Source organism: Candoia aspera, chromosome 5 (genome assembly GCF_035149785.1).
Source record: "Candoia aspera isolate rCanAsp1 chromosome 5, rCanAsp1.hap2, whole genome shotgun sequence".
Lineage (NCBI taxonomy): Eukaryota > Metazoa > Chordata > Lepidosauria > Squamata > Boidae > Candoia > Candoia aspera.
Genome location: NC_086157.1, coordinates 93,655,556 through 93,669,291, shown reverse-complemented (window position 1 = coordinate 93,669,291; position 13,736 = coordinate 93,655,556). Strand labels below are relative to the sequence as shown.

Sequence of the window (13,736 nt, the reverse complement as noted above, 5' to 3'; positions counted from 1 at the left end):
TTGCTCACCTCCACTGTTATTCTGGATTCCTATCAGAAGGAAAATTTCTATTTTATAAACAGGGAGTGAAATGAATATTGAATGATCTTGTCGAAAGTCATCTGATGAATTGAGGGTTAGATTAAGAATTTCACTCAGTCTCCCTTGCATACAATGCACATTCTTAGCCAACACAGTTCGCTGCCCTTTTAATAACTTTGGCTTTGCATGGCTAAAGAAGGTGAAATTTGCCAGGTATATGGGGCTGTTGAAAAATAATGAAATAATATTGTCAATTAATAGCAACTTTATTCTGATAGAGAAACCTAGTTCTCAGATGGTATAAACTGAAATAATTCTGGTTTCTTCTCTTACAGGTTCCATGGATTCTTGTGCTTTTGGAGTGACTCCAATGGATGTCTTTTGCACTTATTGAATCTTTGTTTATGGGGAATTTTTTGCTTTACATTCTGATCTAATAATGACTGAGTCATTGGATGCACATGACTGAGAAGGGACTTGACTGGTCAAAAAAGGAAGTTGACTGGTTTATGACTTGAATCCCCTTAAGAGAAGCATGCTCAGATAGTGGCTAACACAGACACCATTTCCTTTCAGTAAGGCTGTGGAAGAAGTGGCCACTTGAAATCTGAAAATGAGTGCCCCATTAGTTCCCAACAAGTCATGTTACAATTTATTACAGACCAACAGAAATGAGATGAAAAATAACAATGAACACATGGTGTCTGTAGGAGACACAAATGCCAATCAAATCACATCAGATGTCAGAACCCCTGGAATCACAATAAGGACAAACAATATTTCAGGAGAAACTGGTCGCTTACACACCGGTAAGCAAGAAACTATCGGACAGTTAGATTCGGACAGGAACAACTTTCAGGGCCCCACTGGTGAATCAGAGTTTATTCTGCCTTCTACCATCAGCAAGAAATTGCATGCAGATTGTAGGCCTGATGGGCTTAAGGACACTTCAAAGCTAGTCACCATTAGCCGGGGACACAGCTTGTCCAATCTGAGGATCAACACAAGTGATAACTTTTCAGTGGTACTTTCAAAAAGTGATGCTGATCTTATTCAGCATATGTCAAAGGAAAAAACACTTAGAAGGATTGAGCCAGAAGGAATAAAACGCCTTTCTTTGGGGAGATCAAGAAAACTTATGGCTAAAGCAGAAACTTTTGAGAAAGAATTTGTTGGTCGTGTATCAGGTAAACGCTTGCTCTCTGTATCTTTAGATTCCATCAACACTTCACATCATTTGAGTGGGGACATGGAAAAATCTCAGAAGACATCAGCAGACCATTTTTTAGGTAGGGTGTTCCATCCAACTGATAGCGTCTCAGAGGGAAACATTGTACAATATTCCAAATGTTCATCTACCTCAGAAATGGATAAAGCAAATGGCCCAGCCATACAATCAGATGTGGATAAAGTACCAAATATCAACAAACAAGGCACTCCACATCCTGCTGTTGTTGACCTCCATTTAACTGTTAAATCCAATGAAACTTGGAAATCAGAAGCACAAATTGACCATCAGAGTGATAAGAGAGGAAAAGGGGAGGTGAAATGTCCTCTGTCTTCACAGTCTAAGCGTGCGTGTGAGCAAAAAATAAACAAGATTATGTTATTTGAATTTCTTGGATGTCCGGCAGAAGAAAATAACGTGGTACAGAATCAAAAGGTTGTGGGGTCTGAAGTACACAAGACAAAATTACATCAGTTGCCAAAAGAAGATCCATTTTTAAATGAGGGATCTGATTCTATCAATGAAAGTCTGATAAGTGATTATGGGTCTCCAGATTTAGGAAAAGGAAATAATCATAGTAACAGCAAGGCAAAAAGCAAAGTGAATGAGGAATATAGAGCTGTAAAAGGGGTAGATTCTGTTTTGGCTCTTGCTGATGATGCTGTACATGTTGGTAAACTGACACCAACAAGGAATGAAAACCTATATATTACTAACACAAGCTGTATTCCAGTGGTTAATGGGCATATGTCTTTTATGCATAGTGTGAATGTGACAGACAGCAGATATCTGAATAACTGTGAAAATAAACAGATTCTAGTCAAAGAACCTAGTGAAGATGTTGTCATTGTCCATTCCGATTTGGAAGATCCAAACCCACAAAATACAGAAAATATCTCGGACAATCGTTTAAGCATCCAGGACAGTGATTCAGAAATCACAAGTTCCTCAGTTCAGAACAAAAAGACGATTAACAAAAAGAAAGATCATTCAAATGATGTACTGGAGAGCTATAAAATAATAGCACAAAATGATACCTTTTTATGTCCCCCAACTCCTTTGCGCCCTGTGACTGCCAGTAGCCACAGCACACTGTCAAGCAGCAGTTTAAAGGAACTTTATGCACTTCATGTTGACAAGCTGCCATCTTCTGCAACCCTCCCTCCCACTGACAGCACTCAGTTGTTTAGCCTATCCCCTAAAGTGCCTAATAAAACTACCTGTAACAGTGGGATCCCCAAGCCCATCCTTATACATTCCAAGGGGCCCCAAGCAGCCAACTATAATAGTGAGAACGAGTATATGGAAAAGCCTGAAGATAAGCCTGAGACAAATCCATACATCGCCAAGCCCAAACACGTGAGACCTAAAATAATAACTTACATTAGGAGGAACCCTCAGACGATCAGCCAGCTTGACCATTCTTTCCCCCCACCTGCACTGTCTTGCATGCCCCCTGCTTGTGGGTTGCCAGTGGCAACTGAACAGAAAACGTTAAATGATGGGGATATTAAACCAGGCAATGTTCTCTATGAAAAATTTAAAACTGACTTTCAGAAGCCTCAAATTTATAGTTCTGGACTTGTAGTATCTGGCATTAAATCCTCGGACCACCATTTTGGTCAAATGGGTGAAAAGTTTCTCCAGGAGGTAAGTCTTTCTCTTTTTAAATGCCCATAGGCTGTTGGGTTGAAGTATAAGATTTGTGAGTCTGTTGGGGTTTGTGATGATCTTTCAAATATTCCATTTTAATACCTGTAGGCTTTCTTTAAAAATCACATAGAGTCACACTAACATGGGAAAAAAGCCTGAGATACTGGGTGAGTATGTTGAAAGAAATACTCGGTATCATCTCACGTCTCAGTTTCTTTATGAATAGGTTTCCTTTTAAGAAAATTGTCACAAATTTCTAGGCTGTGATATATTTGATTTTATAATATAAAAATAACACCTCCTGTAGCACTGATGCAAAAATGGCTGGAAAGTTCTCTTGCTCTGAAAAGCAGTCTTAAGACTTTCAAAAAAGGAGGAGGAGGGAGTGAAATGTCTCTATATTCAGAAATTATTTACAGCAACTCACCAGCTGGCCTGCTCCACTTGACTGGTTCAATCTGTATCTCTTTCTCTCACTGCCAACTGTTTTTGAATTTAAATCAAAATGCTGACATTAGCTTTTAAAACTAATGGTCTCAGCCTACCATCCAAAATTGTTTTCCAAATCCCATGTCCATTATTTCTTTTATGCTGATTTAACTTACCTAACATAGTGCCCAGGATATTGAAATGTCCCAAAGATGCAGAATGTGCATGAAATGGAAAAAGGGGTTTGTTTCAAACTTGATACAGAATATTGAGTTGCTGAAAGTTCTGTTAACCTGCTTTGGGGTCAGCCATAGTCAAGCTGAAGGAAATTCAAATAATTTGAATGAAATTAAACGCAAAACAGTTTCAGATATTCTGCCCACAGGAAACAGCGGGATTCAGAACAAGTGTATTTAACTGCAAACTTCTGTATAACCCCTGAGCGACAGCAGAGGGGTACAGAGTATTCTAACTTTTTTCAGCAATCTCGTGGATGTTCATATTTTGCAGCCTAGATTTTGTAGCCCTACACTGTCTTTTCGGATATCATTTTATACTCCCAGCAAAATTGTGTTGGATACTCTTCAATGACATCTGTCAGAGGGAGGGACAAGGAGAGTCAAAATAATGAAAACAGGAAGATACTGTGAATGTTGCTGATGTTCTCAGAAGTGCCCAATAATTTTGAAAGAAAATATTTTATCTTGATCTCATCCTAATATTCTAAGAAACATTCCTAACAGTCTTTAAAACCCTTAATTATTGAATTGTTGCTATAATATATTCCAACTCTTTATTCCAAAGTATCTGCAAATAAGTAATTTGTAATTTGAGAGTAACTGTCTAATTGTCTCTAAAAGGTTGCATAGATTTGGAATAATCCAAAACATATTTTAGTGCTAATAGTAATTCAGGAGCTATGGATGCTGTTAATAACTCTGGACAAATTGTGATATCAAGAGATGTTTTAATTGAGTGTACTGCCATTCCAGTTTTAGATATCTGGCATTTTTCTTGCAATAACTTAAATGAGTTTTGAAAACTTGATTGGCAGTTAGCTATCAAAATTAATGCCTTGTAATATTCCATAAACTTTTTTTAAGACAAGGATTTACCTGCAATTTACAAAACTAGGTTTATCCAAAAGTATAACTTATCATGTGAATAAAGGTGAAAATCATACTTCAATCGCAACATTTTCTTTGCAGCATTAAATATAGTAGTTCCATTAACTTTTCCTGAATTTCACACAAGGACTTCATGAAAAGAAGGGCAGAACCTGGCTCAAAATGGCAATTTCTGTACTTAGGAGGTTTATTGCAATGAAGGATGGTACAAGTGTAGAAGCTGTCTCAGCTGTGAATTTCCACCCTCAGGTCTGGGCAGTCATGTAGTAAAATATCTTGATTTTCTGTGTATGGGTGCCTGCCATTCACAGATAGGTGAAGTTCCACTGGACACCCTGATAGGTCACATATGTCACATATCAGGTAGGTGGAGAACAGCCAAGTTCTTGTCTAGTATCCAACTTATGGAAAAAAGAGTGTTCCTTCAGTCCAGACAAAATAATGTGGCTCATGATGTGCTCATGTCATTTACCATGGGAACCATATCCAACACTTTGACATAAATGAACATCCATCTACACTTGTGTCCAGAAGAATGGGAAGTGGGAACCACCCAGAGTCCCCTTTTTGGGAGAGATGGCAGTGATAGAAATTTGAAAAACAAACAAACAAACAAATAAATAAGTGATGAGGCCTTCAATGGCCCACCTCCTCATTTGCACTTGCCCCCACCAGTACTTGGGGAAGAAGAGTAAGAAGCCTGAATCAAATGCTTAAGGAGAAGTGGGTATAACTGTTCTTTGCTGCCAGTTACACATATACTGCCAGCTTGTGATAGCAAACTCACAATATTTATTGCAGTTGTAAATCTTTCACCACAGTAACACAAAGCACACTGCAAACTCAAAACATTCTGTATAGAAAACAGGCATGAGACCTGACTAGCAAACAAGGCCAGAGAGACAAACTCAAGTTTAGGAAGATCTAAGAACAGTCCACATTCAATCCAAGGTTCCAGGTAATCCAACAACAGCATACAGAATCAGATAGGAAATTAAAATATTATTTGCCACAGAGAGCCCATTCTAAAAGCCATCTCTTTTATATAGCCATATATGCTTGACTAACTGGCTGTGTCACACTTCTTTCTTTCAAGGCTTGACTTCCTTGCTCTTTGTCAGATCCCCCCGATCAAAGGTTTTAAAAAAACCCTTATCGGAGCATCTGCCATCATTTCCTTGTCCAAGGAATAGACTCCGTGTCGCCAGATGGGAGGGAGTGTGAAGTTGGAGTGTGAAGTGGTTTATTATGGCTATGGCTGACATCAAGGACATGGGGTTGAGATATACCAGGAACACCACCTGGATGGGAGGGCAGGTGACATGGTTTCATGGGAAAGGGGACTAACTAAGGGAATGTAGTTTTTAAAGTTAGGTTTGAGAGGGAACTCTTTATTTGCGGCTTGCCTTCTGTACCGTTCATTATGCTTCATTACAACAGTTGAAGGAATCCCAGCCTCCTGACTGTGATTGTGTGAATGCTCAAATGATCAGGTGTTGACACTCTTGTTAATTTGCAATGTGCTGCTAGGCTCAAGAGCTGGATCAGCTGACTCACCCTATACCTGTGTCTCCTCAGGGTGCTGTGGCTGAGCCTCTCTTTAGCTAATTCCTGGGGTGCAGGCCAAGGCTCAGACTGGCCAAGCCTTCAGCTTCTGGATCATAAGCCTCCCTAACACTCTTCTCCCTCCTAAGCCCCCTCCCATTGCACTGAGGATTTAGGCTTTAGGGGACAACTGCTGGACTAATCTAGGCACATACACCTGGTCTGCATTTTCTCAAAACTGTTCTTCAGGTCTATATCAGTTCCAGTCAATGAGTTATTGGAGTTTTTCCCAGTGTTTCCAAGAGTCTAGGGTGCAGGCTACCTCATATTCCAGACCATGACAGGAAGTTGAAGAGGAATAGATGGGTGGTATGATTGGGAGGTGCAGCAGGAATTAGCAAGGGTCCGTGGAATACCAGGTAGATTTTCAAGGATAAAGAGAGTTTCAGGCAGCAGATTCCTGGATGGGCCATTGACAGAATGGGGAAAGATCCAAGATTCAACTGTCCAGCTTCTTTTGACTGCAGTTAATGTGATGATACCTAGATCAAGCCACCAACTGCAAGAGCAGGAACTGTAGAGTTGTTGATAATGATAGTCAGTAAAATGTTTGTATGTTTATTTGACCTGTTGGAGTTGATCTTTAGGTACCTGATGTATGACTTGATGAGTGCTATTCTGTAGCTTTTAGCACATTCTACTAGATATCATAATTTAATTATTTTCTTATGAGTAAATATCTACTACTTTATTGTCCAGATGTTCTACATGAAATGCTTTTATACCTATCTCTAGAATAGAGAGGCCTTATTCATGAACAAAGTTAGTTAATGCCAGGCATAACAGTGCAGTCTAATACATATTTTCTCAATGGCATAGCACAAACCTATGCATCTTTATTCAGATATAAGCCTCAATATATCCTTTAGGTTTATTCCTAAATATTGATTTACAAATGGAAGTTCTTACTTTCCATAAAATCTATTATTAAAGACACTTCAAGGATAAATTAGGGAAGATTTTGGATTCAAATCTCCCTTGTTCTCCACTCAACCCATAGAGCAACTGGCATAGTTAATTTCCCCACACTGGAGGAAACAGTAGGATGGTGAAGGAAAAAGTAAATAAATGAGTTCCTCTCTTCATTTTCACCTCGGTAGCAATGAATCTGCAGAGATTTATTGCCATAGAATCTATGGTTCCTGGATTGACCATAGAATCTCTCTGACATAAACCCAAGGTCCATGTGAGCCAAAGTTCTGTTTTCTTCCTAAGCAAATATTTTTAAGTATTTTGATGTTCTGTTATGAATGTAGTATATTGTTTATTTGATTTAAAACATATTTGGTTCTGTCATTTTTTTCATTTCTGCTCAGATACCACAGCAGCAATCATGTTGAGAAATATTAACTGCAGTCCTTCTAAACAGCTGAGTGAGCATGCATATTTTGGTTCCTACTGTATTTTTTAAAATTTACCTTTATTACCTTTATATTTCTGTAGGTTGGAGAACGGCCTGCCAAAGACGATTTTTGTCCTCCACCATATGCTCACTATGAGGTGCCTCCAAGCTTTTATCGCTCAACAATGATTCTCAAACCCCAGTTAGGACTTGGTGCTGTTTCCAGGTTGCCATCTGCAAAAAGCAGGATTTTGATTTCCAGTCAAAGATCTTCAGCCAGCTGCATCCATCCTCAAGCACCAATACCCAGTTCAACGATATTCCATCCTGATACTTCAGGTAATCAGTTAACCTATTTGGCTGTGCTGTTGAATCATAAATCATAACGATAGGCTGATCTTAATCAAAATATAAAGGAAATTGGGAATATTGTACCAAAGGGGCATAGATCAGTAACTGATCTGATTAAGTCTGTCTTAAGCAAACCCAGTCTACGTTTTAATTACAATAGCTAATCACCAATGTAGGTCTCTTGAGTTTGTTGGTTGTTTGTTTTGGTTTGGTTTAAGTAGGGACTACCACATGATCAGAACTTTGCCTTCTTTATCAGCCTAACTATACTGGTTAGTGCTGAGTCTTATACTACAATCTTCCCCTGCCTGATGTCCTCTAGATGTGTTGGACTACAACTCCCATCATTTCCCATAATCTCCAACCAGTATCATCTTGTGTTCTGGAAGTTGTTGGGTTGGGGACATTTGCTTTATCAGCTGACCTGACAGCCCCACTGAATACAATAGTTGTGTTTACACGATACTCTTAACCATTTTACCAAATTAATCCATTTTCTGGATATTTATTTATTTATTATTCAAATTTTTATCACCGCCCATCTTCCCCCAAAAAAGGGGGGCTCTGGGCAGTTTACAATAAAATTGACCATTTAAAACCATCAGTGTATAAATTATGCACAATATCATAAATTATCCAAACAGACTAATTCATACCACATGCTAACCATGTGATCTTGTTGAGCATGTTTTGTGAACATGGCTATAAGGTTCTTTTTTTACTGAACAGTTAAATTATTTCTGGAGAATTCACATAGTTTTGTGTTAAAGTGGATTTTAAAGCACATCCAAAAATGAACAATGCTCGTAATCAGGATGTGATCTAGTAGGACTTGTCTGTCTGAATATTAACTGAATGCAAGTTAAATGGAGATTGCTTTCACTCATCAACTGCTGGCATCACTTTGATCCCTACCACAAATCATATGAATTTTGATGCAAATGTAGAGCTCTGCTCATCCATTTTATACCATTTCCCCCCCACTCCTAAGAACATTATCTTCTTTTTGCACATGTTTAGAAAAATAAGAGCTGTAATCTACTGGTGCCTCAGCTTTATTTTCCCTGGGGTAAAACTACTACGATTCCATCAAATTAGGGATTATGTTGGGGATATGATGACATCATAAGACTCCATAATTCATAATTCCCTGGAAAATTTAAAATGTTTGTGATACTAAAATAAATATGTTTAAAGATTAAATACATGTTACAATTCTCCAATAGCACCCTTAACCCCATATCCAGTCATAAAATCACTTTTCATAAGAGGAGAAATACCCTCTACTAGAGAATAATTATTAAATTGTTATTGTACACAATAAAAAGATTATTGTACACAGTATAATTATAAACCTATACCCATTGTTCCTATTTGCCAACATCCTAAGGGAGGAACATCAGCCTCAATATTGTTGCTTTTCAGTTAACACAACATGATGACTTCTGCCTTCATTTTTCCAGTGTTTTAAAAGAAAAGTGTTACTTCCATATAAAAAAAGAATATTATATTGCACCGTTTTGCAGATAACTTTGGTATGCAGTGTTTAGTTTACTATGTCAACTCGGAAATAAACCTTTTGAGTTTAATGGATCTTATTCCCAAGGCAGTAGATATAGAACTGCAGCTGCCATGTAATGGCAGTATTTTCTGACTCCAGGCATATAAGCAACCAGTTGGCAATTAGATCCCTGCTGATTTTGACTAATGAAAAATAGGGCTTGATTAACTTACCTTTTTCAGGAGAGTAGACAATGTAAACATGCTAGACTAGGCTAAAGTGAGGTTGATTAGCTTATGGTTCAGCATTTTGTGGGAAACCCAGCTGTTTCCTTAACTCCCAAGAGTTAGCATGTTGTGTGAGCTAGGTCATCACATTAAGCCATAGAATAGTTTATTCATTTGGGCATAGCATGTTATGTGAACACAGCAATTGTGCTTGCTTAGCATGGGGTTAGGGTTAAGTGTGCTGTGAACCCAGCCATCTGCCTAGATAGACCATCCAGGAAAAATACTGAGTTTGGATAATCTGCATGTGGTTTCCTCTTTTCAATGGGTATTTTTATTAAAACAAAACTGTAAAGAACGTAAGAGAAAATATTTTCAATATCCCACTATCAAATATCGGGACTTACCCAATTTTATTGCACTATTGTAATCAAGATATCTGATTAGATTATATGGAAAAACAGATGAACAGAGTTATTAAATAAAGCAATCTTGTACACCCCTTTTACTCTAAGTGTGTAAAAATTATACACAACCATTAATACATGACATTTTGTTTCACTGAATTTTATATGTAGCAGAGTGGGGCAACCTGCAACCTGCAGGACACCTATAACTTCTGAATTTCTTTTTTGAAGCCTTCTTAACTCTATAGCAGCGTGCTTGCTACCAATTATTTAATATTTTTGAAGTGTGGCTTCTTCTGGCTATTGAATGCCCACATCTGATATACATGCTTGCTACTAAAGATATAGGCAAGAGACTATCAAAGTAGTGTGGCTATGTTTTCTTGTTGTTGCCTGGTTTTTCTCCTGCCTTACTGTTGTATTGTTATTTTTCTATGCTTTTACTCTGTGAGCCTCCCAGAGTCGCTGGGAATCGGATGGTGTACAAATTTAATAAATAAAATAAAACAGTTTCAGATTGCAATTCAATGCAAACTTCTCTAGGTATAGGTACAGCATAGCTTTTAAGTTAACATCTATAGGATTATTCTGCTAGAAATGAACATTCTGTTCCAACAACCAACTGTATTATATACTGAATTTCTATCTCACTTTTGTTTTTTTCCATTTCCAGCACCCCTATTTTATAAGAGTCCTATGAGGTGAGAAAAATTATCCTAAACCTGCAGCTGTATAATATCCTTATTAAGACCAGCTAAAAATAACCCCAAAAGATGGGCATGTTTTGAAGTTCCATAGAACTCTTCATCAGGGAAGATGTTACAAACAAAACAAAACAAAACAGGGGACATAGTAGAAAGAAGAACGTTTCAGAATTAGGCTAAATATTTTTAGACTGTGAGCTGTGCAGGGAAGTTGGTCTTCAAATGGAATTTGTTGACTGGATGTGAAATTACACTTAATTTTCTGGACAAAAGAAATGATTGCTTTCTTCAACTGTGAAGACACAAGATCATTGCCCTTCCCTAGTTTATCCCTAGCTTTGGTTCGTGCCACAGGGCACCTTAGCCTGGCAGTAAGCAGGAACAAAGGAACATCAGTCTTCACAACTGGTCCAAGGACACCCAAGTGAACCTTATAGGTGACTATAGCCTTGAACCTAGGCTTCTTCAGTCTTTGTCTGACATTTATAGTGTCATACATCCTCTATCACATTGACACTAGTGCTCTAATACATCAGGCTCATAGGTTCTTCTGACTCACCCTGTCTATGACAATCAGATGAGTCCTAAAAAAACCAACTATTATGTTAAAAAGTGACTTTTTAAATCTCTGCCAAGACATTTTCACTTAGTTTGACATGATGTGACTCAGCTGCTTCTCTCTTTTTATCTGCCATAGTGTTTTTATGTGCTATTAGAGCAATGGAAGCAAGATAATTGTCCTACAGAGAAGACAGATGATGAGATGCAAACCTAAAGCAGGGCTTCTACATTCATTATCTCTCAGGAATTTGAAAGAAAGGCCAGTTTGCTTGGCAGCAAGAAGAGAGTAATAGAGAATTGATGGGTATCACTGGCTTAAGTAGAGTCAGCTGCTCCAGAGCAGGCCTGCTTGGTAGGGATGTGCCATATGTTATTACCCTGACCTTGAGAGGCAGCCAAAACATCAGCATGCTAGGTAAGTGTGGGCTGAATAGCATGACAGTTAAGTGAATACGTAGCTGGCTCAAAAATTGTACTCAAAGAACCATCGAAGTAGAGAAGTACTGAATTGTGTCCTGGGCCTTGTACTCTTCCATATGTGTATTAATAACATGGATGAAATGATGAAAGAAATGCCTATCACATTGGCAGGGGATATCAAATTGGGTGAAAGAGCTAGAAGACAGCAATAAACTTTAGACCAGTCTTCATACATTAGAGAAATTGGCAGACAACAACAGGTGAAATTTGATAGAGACAAGTGCAAAATTCTTCAGTTTGGAAACAAAAACCCAATCTGCAGTGTAGGATAGAGATGCCTGGCTTGGTACAGTTAGATGGGGGTGGGTGGTCTGTAACCCATGGCAATGGTTTGTCCCCAAACTGCTGATTGTCTGTGCACAAGAGCAGCTGGGGAGGTTACAGGGGTTGTTGTGGGGATGCGGGTGAGTGCCTGGGTGCACCATGGCCAGGGAGGGGTTTGTTAAGGCTGGGAGAGAGTTGGAGGAAGAAGTGAGAGAAGGCCGTTCCATCAAGGTTGTGATACGCAGAGAAAGGTATGGTGGTAAGCTGAGAGTGGGCCACTCACAGAGGTGGTGGGGCTGCTTATTGTCAGACTCTCCAGCCCTCATGATCATTCCAAAGGCCATCTGATAAGATGCCAGGTAGCCCTGGGCTCTGGCTAAGGTTATTGAATGCCAGGTCTGTATGTAATAAGACCATCCCATCCTCATCCATGATTTGACTGTGGATGAGGCAGCCAACCAAGTGTGTATAACAAAGACCTGGTTGGGCTGGGAGGGGGAATTTTCTCAGCAAGCTGGTGCTGAACACAACAACCTGGGCAGTTATGGACATGCCACAGTGTGCTCATGTAACATCTCTGCTTCATGAGCTGTACTGGTTATCACTTACAATGCCTTCATGATATAAGAAGCGGTTATCTGTGGGACTGCCCACCCTATCTGATCGAGTAGACTCAGCATGTTCTGGGTCCAACAACGAAACAGTGTCATCTGATAGGACCCAGCAAGCAGGCCTTCTGTGTCATAGCACTATCCTTTGGAAAGATCTTCCCCCAGAGATTCATTTGACCTCCATCCTTATTTAAAGAAGCTCTTGGGACCTGGAAATTCCCCTAGGACTGGGGCTGCAGTGGGTGGAATGATTGATCTATTAGATTTTGCTGTTTTTCATCACATTCTTTTTTAAAGGTTATACATCTTTTACTCTGTATGCTGCCAGAGTCATGATGGAGTTGGGTAGCCTATAAATCTGACAAACAAACAAACAAATAAATCTGTTGCTTCTTCAGAGACTTTTGGGATATAATATGGCCATAGCATATCTCTAAACGTGTAAGGCAGGAAGAACACAAAAATTATTCTCCCTCTTTGGCCTTTTCCAGAAATCCAATGAAAGTCTCAGTTCAAGCCCCATTTCCATGGGCAGTTAGGACTATACTTTCTCTCAGGCTGTTTCATAAAACTTGGGCAGAAGTTGCAATCAGGCCCTGGCATTTGGGGTTATCAGTTGGTTCAGCAGGGCCTTCAGAAAGTTCCTCAGGTAGAACACTTAGCATCAGTGAAGCTGCCATGTATCTGTACGGAGGTGGCAGTAGCAGAAGAACTGACAACGACCACCCCAAACAATGACATTAGGGCCAGCAGTGACTCCAGTTGCCTTTCTCTACCATAAGCAAAAGGATACCAGTGGCATATAAACAGCCATCAAGACCCTTCATATGTTTTGGGGGACTATATTGGGTACAATATTAGGGGACTAGAATATATGGAGAAGCAGATGGATGACTGCAATGGAGTTCTGATTCAAAGCCTTGCTAGTAATATTAGAAATAGAAAATAATTGTAACCAGGACAGCACACTATAGACTGAATCTGCAATATGCACAAGGCTTGCAAATGCCACTCTTCCATCTAAACTAGGGGTACATAAAACTTTTGGGTCAATTTCTTAACTTGTACTGGTATAGTAGGGGTTGCACTGTGAAAAATGGTCAGAGCCAGAAGAAACAATTGGGAACAGCCAGAACAAACACTTTTTCGGTTTTATGTGATATAAATGTAATGAATATTAAGTTAATGAAGCACAGCTAATGTAACTATTCTCTATATAATCATA

General features: G+C 39.0%; 1 protein-coding gene across 2 annotated transcripts in view; it reads left to right on the top strand.

The window, feature by feature from the left end:
• Window positions 1–634: 634 nt before the first annotated feature.
• MTUS2 (microtubule associated scaffold protein 2) overlaps window positions 635–13,736 on the top strand; it is a 214,884-nt gene continuing 201,782 nt past the window's right edge. The window contains exons 1-3 of one of the 2 annotated variants that reach the window (XM_063304452.1): window positions 635–1,922; window positions 2,028–2,899; window positions 7,507–7,744. In XM_063304452.1, the coding sequence (XP_063160522.1) occupies window positions 635–1,922; window positions 2,028–2,899; window positions 7,507–7,744 (2,398 nt within the window). Of the gene's footprint in view, window positions 2,900–7,506; window positions 7,745–13,736 lie in introns of both variants that reach the window. The other variant, XM_063304451.1, reaches the window with a different exon arrangement.